This window comes from Hylobates moloch, unplaced genomic scaffold (assembly GCF_009828535.3).
Source record: "Hylobates moloch isolate HMO894 unplaced genomic scaffold, HMol_V3 SCAFFOLD_2, whole genome shotgun sequence".
Lineage (NCBI taxonomy): Eukaryota > Metazoa > Chordata > Mammalia > Primates > Hylobatidae > Hylobates > Hylobates moloch.
The window spans coordinates 131,606,081-131,633,147 of record NW_026652277.1 but is presented as its reverse complement, the minus strand read 5'-3'; the positions used below and the strand labels follow the sequence as shown (position 1 = coordinate 131,633,147).

Below are 27,067 nucleotides of genomic sequence, written 5' to 3'. Positions count from 1 at the left end.
TTGTAAATCAAATCCCTGAGGCATAACATAACATGCTCAAGTTTATGCTGCTCATAAGTGGTCTGGACTGGGTTCTCAGTCCAGCTCTTGATGATTCCAAAGCTGTGACACTGTTTCCCTGACTATATCATACTGCCTCAGATAAAGTTAAGAATTTTATGGGATGTTTCCAGTTTTTGTGAAGGTTACAAAATGATCAAGATACACTAAAAATTTCTGAAATATATTAAATATTAAACTTTATCTGTTGTAAGAGAAGTATTTAGGGCTACATCTGCAAGGTGGGAATTAGCATTCAAAGAAACACACACACACACACACACACAGACAGAAACTGACAGGTCAGATTCTTGAATCTGGAAACATCGTTAGTAACTTTATCCAGAATATTGTCATCACAAAACATATTTTTGGACAACTGAATAAAAACATAAATGGTTAAGTTGTGCCAAAACTTACCTCTACCTTTCCTGGGGCAAAAGTGTGAATGTTGCTTAGAGCAGAGTGAAGCTTTTTGGAATGTAGGTAAAATAGTGTGTAAAGAAAGGGAGAGAATGTTACAGTTGGAAAGAGAATCCAGATGTGAGACGCGGCTGAGAGATGAGATCAGAGATAAGAAGGTACAGCCCTTCGCAGTGGCACTGTGAGAAAACTGTAAGGATTCCTGGGATGGAGGAGACTCATGGCGGAGAATGTAGGGAGTGATGAAAATGTGACATTCTTCCATTAAGGCTATGGTTGGAATTTGATTTACATTTTGATTGTAGGTATAAATACTTGACAGTTTTAAAATTTCAATCACTATTGTATATATTATTTTATTTAATACCCATAGTAAATTCAGAGATCAATTAGATCAATTAGATGAATTCCCAGTTATAAGGCTGTTAAATAATTTGCTTAAAATCCCAACTACAGGCCAGGCACGGTGACTCACGCCTGTAATCCCAGCACTTTGGGAGGCCGAGGCTGGCAGATCATGAGGTAAGGAGTTCGGGACCAGCCTGACCAACATGGTGAAACCCTGTCTTTACTAAAAATAAAAAAATTAGCCAGGCATGGTGGCACGCGCCTATAATCCCAGCTATTCAGGAGGCTGAGGCAGGAGAATCGCTTGAACCTGGGAGGCGGAGGTTGCAGTGAGCGGAGATCACGCCACTGCACTCCAGCCTGGGTGACAGAGAGAGACTTCATCTAAAAACAAAAAAATTCCCAATCTCAACTATAGCTACCCAGACCAGCCAGTATCTTGTGGTCTGCTGGGACAGACAGGGACTTTGTCACTGCCCTATCCTGAGGTCTCTGCCTCTTCTACATGTCTTCCACTCCCCTTCCTCTCCAGTGTGTGTGCGTGTGTGTATTTTTTTTAAGATGGCTTTTCGCTATGTTGCCTAGCTGGAGTGCAGTGGCTATTCACAGGCCTAATCATAGCTCACTGCAGTCTCAAACTCCCAGGCTCAAGCTACTCATCTTCTTGAGTAGCTGGGTCAACAGACATGCATCACCACACTCATCTCCAATATTGAGGAAAAGATACTTAAGGCAAGTTTTCAATTGACTTTGGATTTTTTCTCATTGCTTTAAATATTGCTTTATGCCAATGACACAACAATCAGAACTTCCTATCCTAATGGCTAACTGAAATTCCAGCTCTGTATTTTCCATTGTCTCCTTACTGATCTGGTAATTGCTGCTTGTATATTTCTCACCACTTTCTTAAAGTCAGGTTATTGTTTTCCCATCTAAACCACCTCATCTTCTGAGTGATCTAGTGTACCACGTCTTACACTTTCCACTCAAGATATTTTATAATGAGTCCAAAATGTCTCCAGGAAAGCTGATGGTTTCCTTCCCTTCCTTTCTTTTCCTTCCTTCTCTTCCTTTCTCCCCTGATGATTTCTTCAGCTTTCTTGGAGACATTTTGGACTCATTTCTCTCCATTTTTCAGGCTAAGAATAGAACCAGGTATAAGGCCTCCTTAGGTTTCACTATGGTTAAACACTCCACTACCAATTAGAATGTAAAACAAAAAATAAAATAAAACAAACCCTGAAGGTTTTGCCCATTTGTTTAGTTTATAAACCTCTTTTCACCTCCATCATCTTTCATGTCTCAGGCACATATTACATTATGTTACTTTTTTCTCTAAAATTCCTATTGATTAGACTTTACTAAATATAAAAATAATTGAGTATCAAGGAGAAGACTGAAATTCTCACTGTGTAATTTGTTATCAGCTCAGAACACCTCACGGATTATCCTTGTCAAGTTGTGTTGATTTATTTTCCTTTCAAACATCTCTGGTATTTTCTTCCTTCCAAGGACTAAAACTCAAGTCAAAGTTCTTGATATTTTCTCCCTGAATTACCTCCTAGGTCATCGTTCCCCTCTCCAGAGCGTTCAATGCCACAAATATCTCTCTTGTCACATCTCTGATCAAAAATTGGCTTCTAGTTCCTGGGATCTAACCCTCCCTGCCTGACTTCCAAGGCTGTTTATAATCTGTCACCATAATCTCTAGACAGAGGACCAGTTTGGATCACCGAATGATGATTTATTAAACTCTACCTTATGATTGTTTTAATTTGCCTCCCAATAAAGAACTAGTAGTTACAAGTTTTTAATATAGACCCAATAAATATACTTTACAGAGAAAAGACTGAAGAATTCCAAGATATTTTATAATTTAAAAAAATTTAGGAAGCCAGTTTTCCACCAGCGTCTCTCCCTCTCTCCTTTCTTCCCTAAAAACTAAGAGATTTCAAGGAGGTTGTGAACTGATCTCCCATTTACCGAGAAGACAGCCTTGTCTTTGAACTTCTCAGGGTCCTGTCACAGTCTTTTATGTTTGTCTGACTCAACCACAGCAACAGTTGCATCAGTAGGGGCAAAATGTCCTCCTAAGAAGCAGAGAAGAGAAAATGACAATTGATAAATAATAGATATTTCCTCCTGATTATGTTGACAAGACCAGTTTTCCTTCTTGATCAAAATATTTTTTTCATGTCCTTAACATTTTATTTTCTAACACTAACACTTAATTTCTTTATCTCCTGCTTTTTCCTACTGTAACTTTTTTTTTTTTTTTGAGAGGGAGTCTTGTCTCAGTCACCCAGGCTGGAGTGCAGCAGCGCAATCTTGGCTCACTGCAACCTCTGCCTCTCAGGCTCAAGCGATTCTTCTGTCTCAGCCTCCCGAGTAGCTGAGATTACAGGCATGCACCACCACGCCTGGCTAATTTTTGTATTTTTAGTAGAGACGGGGTTTCACCATGTTGGCCAGGCTGGTCTCGAACTCCTGACCTCAGGTGATCCTCCCGCCCCGACCTCCCAAAGTGCTAGGATTACAGACATGAGCCACTGTGCCCAGCCTCTACTGTGGCTTTAAATGTCCTGAATACTTAAACTATAGAGTGGCCATTAATTGAATAAAATGGGTAATAGTTTTCCCTGCATCTACTTTTATATTCTTTTCACCAAATTACCAAAAAAAAAATTTTTTTTTACAACTTTTCATTTAAAAAATCCATATTATTGTAATTGTGGTGTTTTGAAAATATCCAATAACAAGCAGGATAAAGAATTATTAGTCTAAGCATCATCACTACTTTTCAAAAATAATTTGATTTTCATTTTAACTTCATTTTATTAACACAATCAAAAGATTCATTGAATTTACTGGGGGAGAATTGTAAAAAAAATTATTGGATATCAAGTAGGCAAATATCTAGTTAAATTGTTTGGTCCCTATCTTTTTATTTAATGCTTTATTAAAAACTTTTAAAATTCTTAATGAGCCCCTCAGGACTATTTCATGGAGCATATTAAAATACAGCTTATGTCATTTTATACATAAATATATATAATTCCTTATCACAGTGTATATATATGTGTGTATATATATATATATATATATGCATGAACATGGCAAGAATATAAAGTTGAGAATGTTGATTTCCATTGTCATTGTATCAGAACTCATGGGAACAAGCAACTATCCTTTGTAATTATCACTTTATCAGAACACCCATCAGACCCATGCCAATCTTCAAATCAATTTAGTGGGGGCATTCCTCTTTGGGACTGGCCCCAGAAGCCATATAAGAAACTGTTTCAATACTTTATGATTATATTTTATGATCACTTTTATTACTGGAAACTCTTTAATAATACTAACACCGCCCAGGTGCATTAAACATTTCAGTGTTCAAACAGCTTTCAAAATACAATTTTATTCACTGTGCTTTTGGCTGTTGCTAAAATAACACGGTACTTGTCTTTGGGGAATTTGCTCCCCTGGGGTGAAGAAGCTGCAGTGTAGTAGGACTACACTATTTGAGGACATGAGTTCAATTTCAGGTTCAAACATTTGGTGGCTATGTTGTGAACTAATGCAGTTGACTTCGGTTCTCTAAGACCAAGTTTCTTCCTTTGTAAAATGTAGATAAAAGTTTCTATCTTAAAGAAAGAGTTCTAGTTCTAAGATTTAATAGAGATATCTAAAGGTAAGGTACGGTGATATTGTTGTTGTTTTAGGTTTCTTTTTAAAAAAATTATTTATTTATTTTTGAGACAGAGTCTTGCTCTGTCGTCCAGGCTGGAGTGCAGTGGGGAGATCTCGCTGTAACCTCCGCTTCCCAGGTTCAAGTGATTCTCCTGCCTCAGCCTCCCGAGTAGCTGGAATTACAGGCGACACCACCATACCTGGCTAATTTTGTATTTTTTTTTTTTTTTTTTTTAGTAGAGACAGGTTTTTGCCATGTTGGCCAGGCTGGTCTTAAACTCTTGGCCTCAAGTAATCTACCAGCCTTGGCCTCCCAACGTGCTGGGATTACAGGCATGAGCCATCGCTTTAAGCGTTCTTTGTAAGAAGTTTTCTGGTGCGATTTGGATGAAAATAGGCAGAAGCTGTAATGAAAGTCTTGAGATTTAGTAGCCCCAGGCCCTAGCATTTAGCAGGTCCTCAATAAAAGCTGGTTTTCCTTTCTATCTTATCATCCTGGAATAAGATGGGTTTGGAAGTGACTCTGACTAGATTTGAAAGTGCAAGGAAAATAAGAAAAACCTGTAACAGCAGAGCTGTAATAAAGTACTCACTTGTAAAGTAAGCATTTGCAATGAACCCATTTTTTGACTCCTCCCTTGGGAAGAATTCCCGAAGGAATTCTGAGACACTGACCAGGGATTACTGAAGGCGCTAGATGGCCTGTAGGACAATTGGTGATTCCAAGTTGTCCTTTCCTTCCAGTAAGCCAGCCTCTCTCTTGAGGGAGGTGGGATTATAGTTCTTAGTTAATGTCAATTTTAATTAACGTTTAGACTTTTACGTGATTAAGCAAATGCTGTGTCCCCACATTTTGCATTTCTTAAGCTATCTTTTCTTAGTCTCTGCTTTTCCTCAAATATTTTACAAGCCGGAGCTGTTTAATGTAATTGGACATTTCATCTGCACTTAGCTAGGAGAGCCAACCTTGCTGTTTATCTGGGGGTAAGCAGCACTTTGAAAAAATTTACATTAGATTAAAAAAAAAAAAATCTCATCCAGCCTGGTGCAGTGGCTCACGCCTGTAATCCCAGCACTTTGGGAGGCCGAGGCAGGAGGGTCACTTGAGGTCGTGAGTTTGAGACCAGCCTGACCAACATGGCAAAACTCTGTCTCTACTAAAAATACAAAAATTATCCGGGCATGGTGGTGCATGCCTGTAATCCCAGCTACTTGGGGGGCTGAAGCACAAAAGTCGCTTGCAGAGGTTGCAGTGAGCCGAGATTGCACCACTGCACTCCAGCCTGGGCAACAGAGTCAGACTCTATTTCAAAACAACAACAACAACAACAACAAAACAAAAAAAACCTCATCCTTCTCACAGAAAGTCTAGATAGATAAACGAGCTTTCTTCAGGTTCTCTTGCTCTCTCTCTTTTTTCTTAAGTGCTAATTACCAATCTTGTTAGCAGCAGCATATTAATAATTTATTTACACCTTGAATTTCTTTGGGCAATATTTTGTTAATACCTATGCAAATTTTATTTTTGCAGGCTTGCTTTTCTCCCAATTTTGAAAAAAAAATTGTTGAAAAGTGATAATTTATAGCAATTATAATTCTCATAATAATTATTATCCTCATTGGTATTAAAAGATATGAAGCATCAATATACTGGGAGGCAGTGCTCTGTTAGAAGCAGCAGTTAATAATTTTGGAATCAAATAAACAGCTTTGAATTTAGGCTCTACTATTTCCTGGCCTTGTGACTTGGGGTTAGGTACCTAATCTTCTTCCTCATCTGAGAAATGGGGGTAATAGGAGCATTGCCTTCCAGAACTGTTTTGAGACTTTTCCTAAGGACCTGAATATAGGAAGTTCTCATTAAATGATAACAAATCTGACTCCAGACCACAGAAGGGTAAGGGTGGGGGTAGGAATATCAAGTTGATTTGTGGAAGATCAACTGTTCATATATTGGTAAAAACAATGTTTTACAGCAACTTCGTAACTTCCAAAGCATTTTTGGATTCATTGTTTTACTTAATCTTTATAATAAATGGCAGGTGAGAATTAGTTTCATTTGAATGATGAAATAGATACCAAGGTCTGGAAATTTTTCTCTAGATTATACTGTAGATAAGTTGCAGAAAGTGATTTCAGATGCCTGGTAAGTGCGTTTAAAAGAACCCTCGAGAATCTTAGAACTTCATAGATCAGCCGTCAAATTTGAATGGAATTCTCATTATGTGGTCACCAGTACCATGTGTTTCAAGGCTGATGTCCTGCCCAGTGCATGGCTGCACCGCATCATTTTGACACAGCATCTTTTCCGCAGTGGTAGGTCCTCTGGAGGCATTCAGTCCTCTGGGAAAAATTACGGACTTTTAGATCATGCTTATATTAAAAAGCCAGCTTTAAAAGTTGGCTTTGTGTATATTTAAAAGGGGTACAGAAAAAAACTTTGATAAAATTTTTAGTACCTTTGTAGCTGAGCTTTATAAAAGCTGTAGTTATTTACATAAATACAAAAATTAAGGAGGCAAAATGAACATGTAACAAAAGAAAGTTCTAGACTTTGTAATTCTGCTGTTTTTTATATTACCAAGTAGTTCTGGATAAGGCAGGAACAACATTAATAGTACAGTTTGCTAACTCCTGTTTTTTCCATTAAAAATTTTAATGAGAAAAAAATGCATTCTTGTAACATTTTCAAATAGAACAGGAGTATATGAAATAACTGAAGTAAATTCCTTTTCATTGATCCTTTTTAAGAATTCTACCTCCTGTTAACAAGTTGTAGTATATCTTTTCAGGCTTTATTTTATTCCCATGCTTGCTCATGCACAGATATATACATGAGTTTTACAAATGGGATGAATGACATTATTGTATGCAATCTATCTAGATTGTTTTCTGACTTCTTTTTTGAACTTTATATCTTGAAGAATTTCCTTAGGAGTATATATAAAACAACCTAATTCTTTTAAATAGCCATATAGTGTTTCATTGTTCATATGGAAATATTAAAACTTACTTAGTCATTTCTTTCACTGATGAATGTTCAGATTGTTTAAAATTTTTCTCTATTGTATCATTAATATTCATATATATATTTGTCTACATGTGTAAGTATTTTTGTAGGATGGATTGTTAGAAGTAATATTGTTCCATCAAAGGGCATAATCTTTAACATATTGATGAATGTTGCCACACTGACCCACAGAAATGCTATGGTTGTTTATATTCAGATGCATAGTGATGAAAATGCCCTTTTCCTTATACCCTTACCAAAACTACATACTATCAATTGTTCAATTTTCTTTAATCCGGTGGGAAATCACTAAAAAATTATTGATCTTTAGATTCATTGATCACTTTTTTCTTTTTATTTTGTTCATTTTTATTCTTTTACCTTATTATATTGGATTGTCTTTTCATTACTTAATTGAAAGAACTCTTCAATTTTTACATATTATAGCAGTTAATCCCTTTCTGTTGTATGTTACACCTATCTCCTTTCAGTCTGTTTTGTCTTTTATTAAACATGGTTTATGTGATCTTTTCCTGGGCAGAAAAATGTAAAGCATCATGTAGTTATATCTGTCTGTTGTTTCCTTGTGTTCCTTGTGGCTTCTGAGTTTTTTTTTTTCCTCCCCAAGTTCAGGTCAGATGGGTAATGTGCCAAGATTGTAGTGCATTTCACAGATGCATGTGGACACCCAATCATCATTGCTCATGAGCTACAAAAGAAGCAGGCTTCTAAGTTTTCTATCTTGTTTAGGAATGATATTTCCTTAAGAGTACATACATATTTGGGTTGGGTGAGGTGGCATACGTCTGTAGTCCCAGCAGGTTGGGAGGCCAAGGAGGAAAGATCACTTGAGGTCAGGAGTTAGAGACCAACATGGTGAAACCCCATCACTACTAAAAATACAAAAAATAGCCGGGAGTGGTGGTGCACACCTGTAATCCCAGTTACTTGGGAGTTTGAGGTGGGAGGATTGCTTGAACCCAGGGAGGCAGAGGTTGCAGTGAGCAGAGATTGCACGTGAAGGACAGAGCAAGACTGTCTCAAAAAAAAAAAAAAAGAGTACGTACATATTCTTATGCTTTCCTCATATTTGTTAACATTTTTAATCTTATGATTAATTCAATTGGAATTTATGGCCAGGCGCAGTGGCTCATGCCTAGAATATTAGCACTTTGGAAAATCGAGGCAGGTGGATCACCTGAGGTCAGGAGTTCGAGACCAGCCTGGGGCAACATGGTGACACCCCATCTCTACTAAAACAAAAATTAGCCAGGCATGCTGGCATGCACCTCTAATCCCAGCTACTCGAGGGGCTGAGACAGGAGAACCGCTTGAACTCCGGAGGCGGAGGTTGCAGTGAGCCAAGATTGTGCCACTGCACTCTAGTCTGGATGACAGAGCAAGACTCCATCTCAAAAAAAAAAAAATTGGGAATTTATTTTGAAGTATAGTGTGAGGTAGGAATCTCATTTGATTATTTTTCCCTTATGTTCTACCACAATTGATTTGAAATTCTTTCATTGGTATGCACTACAGTTCCCATGAAAACATGGGTCTATTGCTGGATTCTCTCTTCTGTTTACTGAACTATCTTTTTAGTCCTATGCCAGTACATTTTTGTTTAATTACTATAATTTTGTAACGTATTTTGATATCAGGCATGGAAAATCATCTTTACTTTTCTTTTGCTTTAAAAGTTAGCATTCTTACTTATTTACTCTTCCAGATAAAATTAGGATCAGCCTTTTAATCCTAAACATATTTTTTCTCTGAGTATTTGATGCGATTATACTGAGTTGATAAATCGGCATAAAATTGATACCTTTATAATGTATTTTGTTTTTTTTAAAAAAAAAGCTTGGCAAGTTTTATTAAAGGAAAAATTTTGCATAGTTTACTTTCCACCAGTCTGTTCTGGAATGCTTCTAATGATAGCAGAATCACCTGGATCGGTGAGCGCCAGTGTGCATACTCTGTAGTATTTTCCGCATGCTGTGCCCAGTTCAATATTATTGCCACTGTAGTGATGGACACCAATTTTGGCCAACATTGTATAGTACTCTACTTCCAATTTCCTCAAAGCTGGGCAGTTGTAAGCAAGGATGACCAATTTTGCTGTGCCTTGTCTGATCATCTTTAGAGTCTGCTTGTACTCCAGCATGTAATTTCCACTTTTCCTGAGTTGGAGCCGAGAATTAATTGACTCCACTGAATTTTTCACCTCCTTGGTTGGGATGGCCCCAATCAAGAGCAGTTGCCAAGATGGCTGGGGAGTGAGAAAGGTGATATCTGTATAATATTATATATACAGGTATTCAGGTCTTTTTTTCATCCTTACATATAGGTTTAGAGTTGTCTTCATTATATGTTATGCAAATTATTCCTAGATAATCTATAATTTTATCTTCTTCCTGTTGTTTTTAAATGAGTTACCTACATATGTGCCACATGCAGGAGGAGATGGCAGAAATAGCAAGTGATTTGCCTAAGTGCAACTAGTTAATAACAGAATTTAGATTAGATACCAAGTCTTCTGACTGGGACTCCTCCCACAATAAGGCAGATTCTTTTACTACTGCCCCATTCTTGTTGCTATCTTTCTCTCTCTCTTTTATTTGTTTTGTTTTATTTTATTTTATTTTATTTTGAGATAGGGTCTTGCTCTGTCGCCCAGGCTGGAGTGCAGTAACGCCATGTAAGCTCACTGCAACCTCTGCCTCTGGGGCTCAAGCAATTCTCCTCCCTCAGCCTCCCTAGTAGCTGGGATTCCAGGCACCTGCCACCATACCCGGCTGTTTTTTGTGTTTTTAGTAGAGACGAGGTTTCACCATGTTGGCCAGGCTGGTCTCGAACTCCCGACCTCAGGTGATCCACCCACCTCGGCCTCCCAAAGTACTGGGATTACAGGCGTGAGCCACCACACCTGGCCTCTCTCTCTCTCTTTGAATGTAGCTTCATGTTGAATAATGAATCTGATTCAAGAAAATATAGCCTAATCCCATAAATTTTAGACTCATAAGAAATTGGAATACATGTGTAAGGTTCATTTCTCAAATTCTATTCATGTTCAAAGCAAGTAATATTTATGTTGATGGAATTTAGGGAGTCTGTTTTTAACCTAATGTTTCTTTAAAGGTTCACACAAATGAAATCTAAGCAAAATTTCTTAAATAGTAATCTCAAATTTTATCTATGAAATAAAGCTCTAAAAGGTCATCTTATTCATAAGTTTTATATCTCATTAAAGACTGAAAAAACAATCTCATTATAATTAAACTTTGCATTTTGTCTTTTATTTAGTGCAGTTGCAAAACAGAATTGTTTGATCACTGTCAACAGTTGAAAACATGATGGTAGTTTCAGCAATTATTGGTACATTATGAGTCTATCATCAAGTATTTTAATACCAGTGAAAATCAGTGATTTCAATAAATAACTTTTGAAATAAATAAAACCAGAATGTTTTAACAAAACTTAAACTAAAGGCACAAAATGTATAGATGCAGGCTTAATGGTATACCCTAATAACCGCTTCTGCAGGTGGCTTGTCAGGAGGAAGCTTGATGCATTCTGTCCCTTGAATAGGCAAAGGTATCCAGCCACTTTCTTTAAAGTTAGTAGGTGTGCCGACTAATTCCATTTCACCAGGAGAACCCTGAAAGATTTAACAAACTGCATCTTCCCCCCCATTCTTAAGCAAAGTGCCTCAAACAAGATGCTAGTTATGTCTGTGAGATCAGATCAAATACATAACAGTGAGAAATTGAAATTCATAGTCAGTCCACTTAAATGCTCATCCAGTCAAAAATAGATTTGGTAAATTATAAAAACATGGCTTGTTTTAAATAGAAAACATTTAGAAAAGGAACTGACTGAGAGGATCAAAGATGAGTGGAACCAAGTTTCATGGTGTGGAGGCCAGTTGAACAAGTGAAGAACACAAAATAAAATACGGACAGTTTTCTTCTTGATTCAGGAGGTAGCTGAATTTCCTGCACTTGTGGAGAAAGTCAACCATGCTTGAAAAGGTCTAGGTGTCCTGGTTGAAGCAGTATTAAAGCTGAGGATTCTGACACTCTTCATTTCATGGTAGGCTCCTGACTTGATAATGAGCCAGCTGGATATGAACCCTCTTTGACATCCACTGGTATGCAGATGCCAGCTGTGGAGTCTCCCACAAGTGAAGAGTAGGACTTGAGTAGGTCTTACGTGTTAGTAAAATCTTTATGTTACTATTTACAGAGGTCTCACAGAATATCTTTGCCTTTTACTTTTATTATTTGTTGCTCCCTTCTGGTGAAGAGTCCTGGGAAGACATAGTGCTGATTAGTGATCCAGTACATCAAATACCATGACTGTTCTTTGTTTGTTGTCCTCAATCCGAGTCCTCTTAACAGAAAATTTATTATTTTTTAAAATAAAATGTCTTCATTTTAAAAATGAAAATATTTTACAGCATTACATGTAAACTTCAATATCTTTACTATTTGTGTCTCATTCTCATTTTTGCCCATGTGAAACCTGCAAGTCCTATCAGACAGGCCTCCTGTCTTCGTTCTTGCACAAGGCAGCCACACCTGGAATGAAAGCCACTGGGATCCAGTGCTCAGCCACAGGGGCTGGAGGTAGCTGTGTTAGGAAGATGGTGCCCCAGCTTTTCACTGAGGCATTGATGCTTCTTTGGCTGACACAAATCTGCTCTACTGAAAAACATTTGGAAAGGAGCTTTGCAGAGTGTAACTTGCCTGGTTGGCAGTCTTGTTTCTTTCTTAGCCAAGAGGAAGCAAGGGGCTCATCAAACCAAATTTCAACCTTCAGCTTCCCTTGAAAAATCATGGTGGTTGACATAGGGATCAGCAAAGTCTTTGAGGTTCTTTGGCATGCAAGGAAAATTATAATTTGGTTCTTAAGAGAAATGTTTTTCCTTTTGTGCTGTTTGGTATCCTGGGCACAGAATTCCTTCCCAGTTTTCCATAACCAGCATCCTGGGTATTTTTGTATTAAAATTATACCTTACGTTTTATCCTTCTTTTACTGGGTATGTTTCATCCTTTTTACTTGAATAATTAGGCCAAGAGAATAAAAATCTAGTCTTGAGTCAAACAAATTAAAATTAAGTGGTTATTGAGAAAGAGCCATTTCAGTTTCTTCGTTTGTGTTTTTTATTTCCAGTGGAGCACGAGCACCAGCAATAAAGACTCTTACAATCAAATATGATAGAAATTCAGGACCAGGCGAGGTGGCTCATGCCATTAATCCCAGCACTTTGGGATGCCAAGGTGGGCAGATCACTTGAGGTCAGGAGTTCAAGACCAGCCTGGGCAACATGGCAAAACCCCATCTCTACTAAAAATACAAAAATCAGCCGGATGTGGTGGAGCACACCTGTAATCCCAGTTACTCTGGGGACTGTGGCATGAGAATTGCTTGAACCTGGGAGGCGGAGGTTACAGTGAGCTGAGATTGAGATTGTGCCACTATACTCCAGCCTGAGAGATAGAGGGAGACTCTCTCTCTCTCAAAAAAAAAAAAAAAATATATATATATATATATATGTTTTGGTGAATTTCTATTTTATATATAAATATATATATATTATTTTATTTATTTATCATATACATATAACAAATTCACCAAAAACCTGACTCTTCTTTAAATCTTACCAATTAATAGAAATAAATATTTAATTAATCAATCAGCATGTATTTTTGAGCGCCTCTGAGTTTAAAGATATTTAAAGTACTGCTGTTAGACTGTAGTGGTGGTAACAGTTCTTCCTAGAGCCTGGTAAGAGGTGGCATTCTTCTTGCACCAGGTTCAGACTTAGCTATTTTGAATCATTCCTTACTGAGAGTCGGCTAATCCCTCCTCAGTTCCCTCTTTATTACTGGTCTCAAATATACTGACTGTTTGTTGCACTTATGGAACAAATGAATAGGTCAGTGGGGTGCTCCTGAACTTCTTTATAAGTTGAAATGCCATGGCTGAAATTCATGTAATGCAACATAGTAATGTGTGATTGACACTAAAATAGGTGTTCAGCATTTTGCATTTCTGTAAGTTTTAGAAAAACTGTAAGGTTTTTATTGTTGTTGTTGTTTTGTTTTGTTTTGTTTTAGAGACAGGGTCTTGCTCTGTCACCCAGGCTGGAGTCCAGTGGCATGATCACAGCTCATTGCAGCCTTGATCCACCTGGGCTCAAGCAATCCTCCCATCTCAGCCTCCTGAGTAGCTGGATTTATAGGACCATGCCATTAGGCCTGGTATATATCTGTGTGTATGTGTGTGCATACATATATATATATGTATATTAGAGACAGGGTTTCACTATATTGCCCAGGCTGGCTGGTCTCGAACTCTTGGGCTTAAATGATTCTTCCATCTTGGCCTCCCAAAGTGCTGGGGTTACAGGAGTGAGCCACCATGCCTGGCCTAGAAAAACTGTAAGTTAAATGAGGGCATTTGTGGTAAGAACTGCCCTCTCCTATAATTCCCCTATAGTCTCTTAATGCTTTTATACCTTACCAGGCCCAGCATTGCCCTGGTTTAGTTGACCTAGGGTAACTTAACTCTGTGTGAGTTTTCTTCCAGAATGCAATCCTCTATACCAGGGCTTTATACCAGGGGTCAGCAACAGTTTTGGGTAAAGTGTCAGGTATTTCAGACTTGGGGAATGAATTGGTTTTCTAGGCTGCTGTAACAAAATGCCACAAACTACGGCATTGTGTAGCTTACAATAGCTTACAATAACAGAAATGTATATACCCTTGCAGGTCTGGAGGCTCTGAGAGAGAACACATTCCATGACTTTTTTTTTTGAGACAGAGTCTCATGCTGTCACTTAGGCTGGAGTGCAGTGGCCTGATCTCATGGCTCACTGCAAGGCCTGACCTCCTGAGTCCAGATGATCCTCAGGCCTTAGCCTCTTAAGTAGCTAGCACTATAGGTGTGCACCACCATGCCTGGTTAATTTTTGTTTTATTTTTTGTAGAGACAGGGTCTTGCTAAGTTGCCCAGGCTGGCCATTCCTCTTTTCTAGCTTCTGCTGGTTGCTGGCAATCCTTGACTAGTAGATGCCTCACTCCAATTTCAGCCTCATTACAGCATGGCTTTCTTCCCACTGTATATCTGTATTTTTATATAAGGACACCAGTGATTGCATTTAGGACCCACTCTAATCCAGTATGGCTTCATCGAAACTTAATTACATCTGCAAAGATCCTATTTCCCAATAAGGTCACATTCTGAGGTTCTGGGTGGACTTGGGAGACACTATTACTACTATTCCTGCAGAAAGTCATCCAGTCTCTAGTGTAGCAGCAAGGCAGCCATGGGCAATGCATAAATGAATGAGTAGGCTCTGTTCCCATTAAAATTTTATTTATGAACATTGAAATTCGAATTTTATGCAGCAATTTAAAAGATCATTCTTAGTTTGTGGGTCTTACCGAAAGGGGGATGGGGTGCAGAGGGAAGATTCAACCCAATGCCTATAGTTTGCTAACAGATATGATATAGTGATGGTGAGGAGGTAGATGTAACTTGAGGGTAATTTTTCTTCTTTCTGCTCATAAACAAAAGAACCACATTCTGAGGAAATCTGTTTGTGATTTGCATCAAGAAACTTTCAATGGCCTCATGTTTTAGCAGGGAGGAAGCCAGACTGATGCCTGTTTGGCAGCATCATTCCTGGTGTGCTTGCCAAAATTTTGGTGAGGATTTTGCTGTCAAGATTAAGAGGTGATGCAGGCTTAAATGAAGAACATGACCCGGAGCCCTTGTGTTGAAGGATTAGGACATTTCCCTCATGGGATCATAGCATTCTCTGTGCCAAAGGTCCGAGTATACTTTTGAGGTGATTTTAAATTAAAGGCATTTTATGATTCAATACTACGTGGCACTCTGGTAAGATGTTGTCATTCCTTAGGTACTCATTGAAAACTAGATATTAGATAATATTCTGCACATCTGAACAGACTTCATCTTCTAATGCTAAGCGCTGCTATTTTATCTTGAGGCAAAATAAATCTAAATTTTCTGATTTATTATGCATGTACTTCTAATGAGATTTATGTAATGTAAAATTTGAAGTTATTGTTAAAGATTGTGATTTACTTGTTTTTTCTAATTACAAAACCAAAGCTTGCTCATTGTAGAAAATTTAAATAATGCCAAAATAGATAATATAAAAATAGGAAAATTTCCCATAATCTCAACTCTCAGAGATAATTTCTGAGATTTTGGTATGCATTTTTTCTTTTTTTTTTGAGATGGAGTCTCTCTCTGTTGCCCAGGCTGGAGTGCAGTGGTGCAAACTCTGCTCAATGCAGCCTCCACCTCCCAGGTTCCAGTGATTCTCCTGCCTCAGCCTCCCTGGTAGATGGGATTACAGGCACGTGCCACCATACCCGGCTAATTTTTGTATTTTTAGTAGAGACAGGATTTCACCATGTTGGCCAGGCTGGTCTTGAACTCCTGACCTCAGGTGATCCGCCTGCTTTGGCCTCCCAAAGTGCTAGGATTATAGGCGTGAACCATAAGGTATGTATTTTTTCAAACATTCCTCCTACCAAGTAATTATAAAAGCAAGTGAAAAGGTAAACACTGAACAGACATTTTACATGTTTTTAAGAGATTTTAGGACGAAGTATATGACCAAAGTATCATTAGTTATTATACCTAATTATGCATTAGACTCATAGCATGCTAATAATAGAATATGAAATAGTCGTACCTCCTAATGTTAAGGGATTTGTCTTTGTTTTGTTTTTGTTTTGTTGTCAACAAGCAGAGACTGACCTATAGAAACAATAATATCCATATACATATATAGTAAAGTCCTATTATTCAGAAACTCACTAAGCCATGGGTTGAACAATGAGTTTTTTCTCCTTACTAGAGAGACTTGAAACAGGTATCCACCTTCTTCAGTAATAACATCAATAATTTAATAGGGTTTATCATCCACTGCATGTTATTAGTAGAGGCTTTATCTGGCTGAGAACTGAGAAAATTCTGGGAGCCTGTTTCATTTAGGTAGGAGTTCACCATCAGGATCTCAAGTGGATATCGTAATGACTGCTGTGGTTTATGCCCTTAGCAGCCCGGAACAGAATGGTTGAATTACTACCCTCCTTAGACAATATGGAAATCTTGTGTATAAAAGTGGATAATCCTCCACTTGTATACAAAAGCGGCTAGATAATCTCAACACTTGGGTTATGCCTACAAGATGCCAGCATACTTTAGTGTCTTGGGAGGTAATACGGGCTTTGGAAAGACACAGACGTAGACATGAATCTTACCTCTATTTCTGTCATCCATGGGGCCTTAAACAAGTTACTTAAACTGCGTTTTGGTTTTCTCATCTACAAAATGGAAATAAATAGTAATGTGTCCGGAGTTGGTTCCTTCTGGTGAGTTCATGGTCTTGCTGACTTCAAGAACGAAGCTGTGGACCTTTGGGTGAGTGTTACCGCTCTTAAAGATGGCACGGACCCAAAGAGTGAGAGGTAGCAAGGTTTATTGTGAAGAGCGAAAGAACAAAGCTTCCACAGTGTGGAAGGAGACCCAAGTAGGTTGCCGCTGCTGGCTGGGGTGGCCAGCTTTTATTCCCTTATTTGTCCCCTCCCATGTTCCATTTCTGTCCTATCAGAGTGCTTTTTTTCAATCCTCCCCACGATTGGCTACTTTTAGACTCCCACTGATTGGTGTGTTTTACAGAGCACTGATTGGTGCATTTTATAATCCTCTGGCTATCTACAGAGCGCTGATTGCTGCATTTTTACAGAGCACTGATTGGTGCATTTTACAATCCTCTTGCTAGCTACAGAGCACTGATTGGTGAGTTTTATAATCCTAGCTACAGAGTGCTGATTGGTGCATTTTACAATCCTCTTGTAAGACAGAAAAGTTCTCCAAGTCCCCGTTCGACCCAGGAAGTCCAGCTGGCTTCACCCCTCAGTAACACTTTGCAGGAGTGTTAAGGATTAGTGTTGATGGGTGTGTAAAGCACTGAACCAGTATCTCATATTTAGGAGGAGCTCAAAAATACTATTTTTTATTGTTATTACTTGAGTTTTTTTGTCTTTTTTTTTCCTTTTTGTAGAGAACAGGGTCTTGCTATATTGCCCAGGCAGGTGTCAAACTCCCAGGCTCAAGCTTTTCTCCTGCCTCTGCCTCCCTAAGAGCTGGGATTACAGATATAAGCCATTGTGCCTGGCTACAGAGAGATCTTTAGATGACCTAATCTGACTCTCTTATTTAACAAATGAAAAAAATTGGGTTCAGAAGGCTTACTGCTCTTAGGTTATTCAGGTAGTTGGTGGTAGACCACAAAGGACAATTTTGACACTATGTTTCTTACTCCAGTCTTCCTTCCATCATTCATTCTTTCTTTTAAAATTTTTATTTAATAGTCCCAGACACTGATAAATTCATTCATGTCTGTGATTTCTTTAGCCATACTGATTATTACATAACAAGTTCTCATTCAGTAAAAAGTCTGAAGATCTATACATTGCTTTTAAAGAAAAATGTCTATATAAATGATGTTCTCATTAAAGACTCAGTGAATTCTCTTTTTTTCTGTCTGTCTTCCATTTCTGGTGTTTGCTAAGATTTATATTCAGTTTTTTCCACATTATACTTATAGGTTTACTGAATTTCATAAGACTGGCTCAATTTCACAAATTTGTCTCGACTCTAAATATTAGCAACTGCTGTGTTCGTTGTTACTGCAAGAAATACTTTTATTTTATATTTTCATATAATTTCAGTATACTATATATATATGCGTATATATCCATGTGTACATACACATCTGTGTATATATGAAACCTTATATGTTTTATTTTACACTGCACGAGCATGATTCTCCAACAGAACACGTAGATTTTTCGAGCACCCTAGGCATTAAATTTACACATAGGGTCCCAAAGACTTCTTTAACAAGAGATCAATATTCCTTAAGCCTATACTTTTTACACAATAATTGGAGAATAATGGTCCTTTCTTATCTGGTTTTCACTGAGATCTTCTCATACAATGACTGGTGAGATGTGCAGTCCTGGGCACAGGCACAATATGCAGCCAGCAGCTAATATGTTCCTTGGCATAATAACTCACCTTGCCAGAATGACCCAAAGAAGCTCTGCCTGGTGAATTCTCCTGAGCCATATGGGCTGTTAGTTGACCTTGGACTGGCTGCTTACATTTTCTTAGCTTCATTAACTTCCCTTACATAGTTGGGGAAGGTTCAAATGAGGTAATCCAGGTAAAAACCATTTGTAAACTACTAAAAGCTACAGAAACACGAGCTGTTAATATAAACATGCTCTAATAATGTACCAATAGGAGAAACCAACATAATTATTTAAAATTTTTAATAATTAGGTTCATAAAAATTCAAGGATTTTGGAATCACTCTCTGTACCTTTTCTGTATCTTTAGGTTTGGCAATACTCAAGAAATATCCCAATTATGGGGAAAATCACAAATGCTATTGACTGCACAAAGCCAGGAATTCAGTCTAGTGGTGAAATTCTTATGGTTAACCTTTTGTCCCCATTACTAAACCTTACCCCAAAAGAGAATGGAGAGAGTGTGTGGAATCTCTTCGGGAGTCTATTCAAGAGGAAGTAACATTCCTACTTGTCCGTTCTCTGCCTGCTTCCCCACACTGCACAGTACTTAGGCTCCTCCTCATCCTTGGTCTGGATTCTTTTAGTGATTCTAATTATATGCATGACCTTGGCTTTCAGTCTAAGGTAACCTTTATGGCCAATTTGTGGGCTATTTTCAAAGAAATTTCCTGGTGTTTTACAGGGACTTTACTTTTACAAGACCTCATCCATGTATTCATTATAAAGAACCATATTGGTTTGCTTTTCTACTCTTTCCTGCTCTGCCACCTCTACAGGAAATTACATTGCAGGCAGAGGCATCACGCAGAGAAAAGACGCCTCCTTATTCAGTGGAAGCAATTTCTGTCTTATGTGTTACTTCAACTGTCATAACATTCTCAGGCATGAACTTCACTCTCTTGATTAATATTTATAACCTCCTCTTTAGACACCTGTAATGTCAGTGCCTGTTGGGGTGGGAAGCTCAGTACATGGCAGGCAGGAGAGTTAATACAGTCTGTTAATACTTAAAGAGACAAGGGTTATCTAAAGGTTCCATTGTCAAAGGAAGCCCGGGGATGGATTCTGGCTACAAACCAGGGAGGGACATTTCTATCTAGCCTTGCACTAGTCCTAATTGGAAGTAGCATGACCCACCGGACTCGGAGCAGGAGTATCTACTTGCTGCTGGCTTGTTCTGTGAGTTAGGGTAATTCCCTGATGTCTGATACCTTTATTTCCCCAACTGTAACATGGACTAACTGAGTGATTGCCTACCTGGGCTTGTTATAAATAGGACAAATAGCATGTCTGTGCAGCTGCTTTAATTCTTCTGCTCTCAGAATGGTTAAAACCAGGGTATTTAATTTCCCTTGGAAAGAAAGATTTTTAGGGGCAGCTTGGAGTTATAGGCACTGAAAAGGGAGGATGGGTGCCCATCACTCTATTGGCTCTCAGACACTGCCCACCTCTGGAGCAACACAATATCACACACGTCTGGTAGATCACGATACAGGATCTGAGAAGACTTGAAGATTAAAAGAAAAATTAAAGCTGGGAATGTATATTTGGACTGAAAAGGGTTCATGGGGCCTGCTAAGCTCCAGTCCTGAACATTTAACAAACTGTTTTCTGCCTGCATCCCCTGCACCCAAACATTCAATTGTATTTTCAACCTGAAAATGCCTAAAATGGAACGCATTATTCTATAAGCTTTTCTAATCTTTGTCATTAAATTAGTGAATGATTTTTGATAATGTACATTGTTTCTTTGTGTCCATTTTTATCATTCATTAATTCATTTATTGTGATTTATCCAATCAACTTGTATTCCTGGAGATTCTAATATGTCTAAGACATAGAAGGTTATCCAAACATAAAGGTGCAAATGCTGCCTTTTCCACAATTTTTTTCTCTGGTACTCAGTTGCAGGCAATCTTCTTTCCTTGGCTTCACTACTTTCTAACTTTCTTACAATACTTATCATGTGCTGATACATATAATGTTATTTGTGTACATGTTTTATTTTCCATACTATAAGTTTTATTATCTTAAAACCTTTAAACTGTCTACACCATCCCCTTGTACTTTACAGATAATAAATATAGAATGGAAAACATATACAAAAATAACAATAATGTAACACAATATATAATGACTTATGGGCATATGGGTGGTAGACATTAAAAAGTGCTCTGGGAATGAAGAGATGAATTGATCAGGGAAAAGCACTTGGAAGTAGGGTGGTTGATATGGTTTGGCCCTGTGTCTCCATCCAAATTTCACCTCAAATTATAATCCCCATAATCCCCATGTGTTGAGGGATGGAACAGGTGGGAGGTGATTGGATCATGGGGGTGTTTTCCCCCATGCTGTTCTCATGATAGTGAGTGAGTTCTCACAGGATCTGATGGTTTTATAGGGCAGTTTTTCCTGCTCTTGCTTGCTTTCTCTCACCTGCCATCATGTAAGATGTGCCTCTTCCCCTTCCTCCATGACTGTAAGTTTCCTGAAGCCTCCCTAGCCATGCGGAACTATGAGTCAATTAAACCCCTTTCCTTTATAAATTACCCAGTTTTGGGTGTTTCTTTATAGCAGTGTGAAAATGGGCTAATCCAGTGGTCATGGGAGAGGTGGGGTGAAGTCATTCCAGGTAGAGAAAAAACATTAGCAACTGGTGCCCATAGGAAAGAATATATCTTTGGGAAACCAGGGGTGATGATGATGGACAGTAAATAGCCACTAGAGGATGGGACATTGCAAATGCCAAACTAAGATGATTAGGCTCTTCTATAAACAAAGATTAGATACAAAATTTTTTTGAGCAGTTGAGTGCCATATCAAAGACACATTTTCAAGAGATTTCTCAGGTAATGGCATGCGAGTTGGTGAGACAGCTTGGAGGCAGAAAAAATCAGAAGAATTAGTGACTTGTGCAAGAGTATGTGAACATCTCGGAACAGATATAAAGGCATAAGGCAGAGTAACTAGAGCAGGAGAGTAGAATCCTCAGATTATAAAGAGATGATCAATAAGACATTGCAATTGAGTTTGAGGATAAGGAAAGGGGTAAATAAAAACCCATTTCTAGGTCTCGTGTTTAAATTATGTTAAAAATTGTGATACCATTGATAAACGGTGGAAAATCAATTTTGGAGGAAAAATAATGCATTCAGTTTTAGACATTTTCAGGTTGAAAATGCAATCGTGGAATGTTTGGGTGCAGAGGAAGCAGGCGTTAACCCGTTTGTTAAATGTTCAAGACTGGAGCTTAGAAGGGAGATCAGAGGTTAGAAAGTAAATACAAGGCCTGCATGTTAGCTCACACCTGTAATACCGGCATTTTCGGAGGCCAAGGCAGGAGGATCGCTTGAGGCCAGGAGTCTGACAACAGCCTGGACAGCATAGTAAAGACCTATCTCTACAAAAATATAATCAAAAAGTTAGCCAGGCATGTGGTGCATGCCTGTAGCTCTAGTTACTCAGGGGGCTGAGGCAGGAGGATTGCTTGGGCCCAAGAGTTTGAGGCTGCAGTGAGCTATGATCATGCCACTGTACTCTACCCTGGATGACAGAGTGAGACTCTGTGTCTAAATAAATAAATAAAAAGGAAAGTAAAAATGTATAGATGAAATGATGAAAAAGAGTTGTCCACTTCCTTCTTTTGTTGTAATTTCTCTGTTATAATCTCCTTGAAGGTAGGACCAAGTCCTATGTGTTTTTGTTATCTGGCTTTGCATGTGACACACCTGGTACATAATCCTCATTTTATGAGTCATTTTTCTGGAAAGCTACCTAGACCCATATGTCACCCTATGTTACTTGTGCTAACGAGATACAAAGAGAACACTTATGTGTAAAATTCACAGACAAGTGGAATTTTTAGGTAATAGCCTCAATCTTCCCTTTCTCCTAGAAAATAATTTATTACTACAAGTTACCAAATTAAAATTTATATATATTTTTTCATCTGATGATAGGTTGAAAGGCTTTAAGCCTATTACAGATAGGAAGTCTTAGTTAATTGCTATTTTGTACTTGCTGATTTCTCAGGTCCCTTAAAATTTTAAGAAATCTAAGTTTAAGTCGGGTGAGAAGGAACTAGATAAAGCCACGAATCCTTGACATATTAGGAGTGCACATTACTCCAAAACCTCTATTTATTTTTTTCTCCGTGTTTCTCTGTAAATTAGCCCAGCACTGAGAAATGATGGCTGAGCTTTGTAAAAGAGCACCTTCTGGTTCAACTTCTGTAGCTTAATCTGCTTCTCCCCTCCCAGCATGGGAGAGCTCAAGCAATGCATGTTTCCAAGTGTGGAGGGAAAAAGTCAGGGCCCTGTCTCTGCCAGCCCAGCAGTTCTCAGAGGAGCTGGAGCGATGCCCGGTTGCTCCTGGGAATCGTGCGGTCGCCAGTGCAGCTGCACTCCTCATTACATGGTGGCCAAGAAGAGTCTCTTTCTATGCGCTGATTTTTCAGCTCATAGACATTGAGGCACCAGGATGTTGTAGGGGATTGGGGAGGCACTCTGCCCTACAAATATGACTTTCCCAAAGTTGCCCCTCCTTCTCCTCACTCTGGCCACAGTTTACACAGGAACACAGGAGAAAGATTGCATATTTAAGTCTTTTCTTCCTTCAAGGGAGAGACAGTCACCCCTGCTTAGGTGCAGAGAAAGAGAGGAGAGTGGAGAGACAGAAAATAGGCCTCCTTTAGTCTCCCTTCAGTGGCTGGAGGAGGTGTGGCACAGTGGCACAGTGGGAGATCCCCAGACTCAGAGGCAGTCAGAGATCTGCTACTGGGACTCTATCACCCTGGACCTTCATTTCCTCTTTGCAAAATGAGGGGCTCTAACTAGATCTCTAAAATCTCTTTCCTGGCTGGGCGCGGTGGCTCATGCTTGTAACCCTAGCAATTTGGGAGGCAGAGGTGGGTGGATTGCATGAGGCCAGGAGTTCGAGACCAGCCTGACCAACATGGCAAAATCCCATCTACTAAAACTACAAAAATTAGCCGGGTGTGCTAGTGCACACATGTAATCCCAGCTACTCGGGAGGCTGAGGCACGAGAATTGCTTGAACCCGGGAGGGGGAGGTTGCAGTGACCTGAGATTGCGCCACTGCACTCTAGCCTGGGCCACAGAGTGAGACTGTGTCTCAAACAAAAACAACAACAACAAAACAAAACAAACAAAAAAACAAAACAAAGAAACAAAAAGAAAAGTATCTTTCCTGTCCTAATATCCTATTTTTTTTATTTCATGAAATGAAAAATAATACACACTCCAAGTTATTCTTGACGTAATTCCACTAGAGTACTGGGCAACATCTAGCTCATGTAGAAACACTTCTCCATGCCTTTTGAAATACTTTGGAGGAGAATACGGAAAAGGTAAATCTGAGAGAATACAATTCTGACATTTCTGTTAAATTTGGAAAACTACAATCTTGAACTAGAATTTGTAGGTTGGCCAGAACCTAAGTTTTGAGGAAGTATCTTCTAGGCTGAACTGATTTATGCTGGCCTTGAGCATGCAAGGACTCCCAGCCTGAAGGACTGCGATACAGTTTGGAGGCAAACTGTCTTTGATTAAACTGTTCCATCTAGTCCTGCTCCTGGTTACTGAGGGTGTGCTGTTAGTTACCACTGTGAGTGAGAAGTGGAGTCCACGTAGATACTTGGCAAGGGTTGGCATCTATGTGGTCATGTGTGTTGTTTGTGCTGAAATCCCATAATACCTCCAGGCAGTTTAATTCTGTGGCGGAACCAACTTGAATAATTAAACAAAGCTAAGATTTGACAACACTGCACTTGCGGTACAACACAGCTGTGATTCCATGAGCTCAGCAGGGAGAAGGAGTTGGGGGAGTCTGTCATAGCAAAAGCATGCTTTGTAACAAATAACAATTCAGCAGACATCCAAAGTGCTATGGAACAGAGGCCGTAGAGTATGGTCTGTCAGGAGTGAATGGGTCATCGTGTCTGTTCTTGGGGGGTGGTTGATCACATCTGCTTGAATCATGGGTGTCTTATGAAATGAAACTTCTTGCCAGAGATGGATCGCCCCATGATGCTCTCCTCCTATAAACACTTTTGTCAACTGATTTATAAATTGTCAGTAAGTAAACATTTTTGGGGAGAAAAGATCACTTTTGGGAACCACTAAAAATTTGATACTTTTTTGTGTGTGTGTGTCTGGGATAGCCCTAGAGATTAAGGAAGACTAAAGACTCTTTGTTTATTAGATACAATAGAAGTTTGTATATTTGAAAGGATTTCTTTCCTGCTGCCTTTTCTTATTGGATAAAGCTTAAAAAAATAAAAATCCTTTTGTGAAGTAACTAATTTTCTGATGCTAGACTTTGGGATCTCTATTGCAAAAGGGTTCTTCTTTATTTTATCCTGAGTGTGATGGCTTTTTGGGTTCCCAAGTCGTTCAGGAGATGCTTTTCAATGGCTGTTTCCTCGCCAGTCACATTTAGTCCTGCAGAAGCCATTTGTATAGCTAACATGAGCCACTCAGCAAGTGAGAGCTGGAGCATATTAAGCACTGGAATCATTTTACTGCAGAGCAGAAAAGATCTTGGATTTTAATGTTTAAGACTTTTGAATTGTGGGGCTCAGCTACCCAAATAGATCAGTATGTGATTCTAAAGAGCAGTAAAATTGATACGTGATTTGCATGCTTGGACTTCGGAAGTCTTCAACATAAGTTAAATTACTATTATGCTTTTGTTTTGTGATTAATGTAACTGTAATTGCAGATGTTTTCTCAAAAGATCAATTTACCTCAGAATTATCTTTTCTCTCTCTCTCTCTTTTTTTTTTTGAGATGGAGTGTCACTCTGTTGCCAGGCTGGAGTGCAGTGGCACGATCTTGGCTCACTGTAACATCCGCCTGCCAGGTTCAATGCCTTAGCCTCCCAAGTAGCTAGGACTACAGGTGCGCACCACCATGCCCAGCTAATTTTTGTATGTTTAGTAGAGACGGGGTTTCACCATGTTGGCCAGGATTGTGTCTATCTCTTGACCTCAGGTGATCCACCCACCTTGGCCTCCCAAAGTGCTGGGATTACAGGCGTGAGCCACCGTGCCTGGCTTCTTTTCTCATTTTTAACATGGGCAATTCATTAGCTTAAAATCATAATAAACTTCTAGAATGATATATTTCAGATTTTATAGAAGATGTGTAAAAACAAATATTAAACACTGATTTATAAAATCTCTTTAAAATCTTTCTTTTAATCTGATCTGTCTTGGCATTTTTTTTTTTCTGCTTCTGTTCCCATTAATTTTTCCTGTCTTGTCTCTGGATTCTTCTTCTTTTTTGTTTTTTAAATATAGAGACAGGGTCTTTCCATCTTGCCCAGGCTGGTCTTGAACTCCTGGGCTCAAGTAGTCCTCCTGCCTTGGCATCCTAAAGTGCTGGGATTACAGGTGTGAGCCACCATGCCCAGCCTGATTCTTCTTTTGGAGGCATTTTCTTTTTGTCTTCTGAAAGAAATTCCACCGAGAATCCACCCCACTTTCCTGTTATAGTTTCTTCACTGTCCAGTGTCTTTATACTCTTTTTTTTTTTTTTTTGAGACAGAGTCTCGCTCTGTGGCCCAGGCTGGAGTGCAGTGGTGTGATTTTGGCTCACTGCAACCTCTGCCTTCTGGGTTCAAGCGATTCTCCTGCCTCACCCTCCGGGGTAGTTGGGACTACAGGCATGCACGGCCACGCCCCCTCTAATTTTCGTATTTTTAGTAGAAATGGGATTTCACCATGTTGGCCAGGCTGGTCTTTAACTCCTGACCTCAGGCAATCCGCCTGCCTCGGCCTCCCAAAATGCTAAGATTCAGTCATGAGCCACAGTGCCCAGCCCTTCATACTCTTCTGATGACCACTGCACAACCCAAATGTCTGTCAATCGCTCCAGTTCCTTCCTTCCTCAGACTTCTGGTGTCCCTGCTACACAATAGCTGCCTGAGAGGTCAGCCTACACAGAGCCTAAGTCATTTTCTTTATAAAGTACTTCTCTTCACTCAGTTCCTACGGTTAGTCTCCTGTCTCAAAACCCTACTCTGTATTCTAATTAAGTCACTTAGAAAACTCTGGCATTTCTTCTGATGGCTCACCCTCCCATTCTCAGGTATCTCTTGCCTGTATATCAAGTTTGTCCAACTCACAGCCTGCGGGCTGCCTGTGGTCCAGAATGGCTTTGAATGTGGCCCAACACAATTTGTAAACTTTCTTAAAACATTATGGAATTTTTTTTTGGCTTTTTTTTTTTTTTTTTTTTTTTAGCTCATCAGCTATCATTAGTGTTAGCATACTGTATGTGTGGCCCAAGACAATTCTTATTCCAGTGTGGCCCAGGGAAGCCTAAAGACTGGACACCCCTGCATATTTTTACTTGATTTTCCTGTCTGAAGTTTCTGGATTTTGGTC

General features: G+C 39.0%; 1 protein-coding gene and 1 pseudogene across 1 annotated transcript in view; both read right to left on the bottom strand.

The window, feature by feature from the left end:
- Positions 1 to 8,145: 8,145 nt before the first annotated feature.
- Positions 8,146 to 8,234, bottom strand: LOC116477893 (small nucleolar RNA U13; annotated as a pseudogene).
- A 1,173-nt stretch (positions 8,235 to 9,407) lies between these two features.
- LOC116476865 (large ribosomal subunit protein eL30-like) overlaps positions 9,408 to 27,067 on the bottom strand; it is a 30,616-nt gene continuing 12,956 nt past the window's right edge. Inside the window, exon 2 of the mRNA XM_058435727.1 lies at positions 9,408 to 9,802. Coding sequence (XP_058291710.1) covers positions 9,408 to 9,802 — 395 coding nt within the window. The remainder of the gene's footprint in view (positions 9,803 to 27,067) is intronic.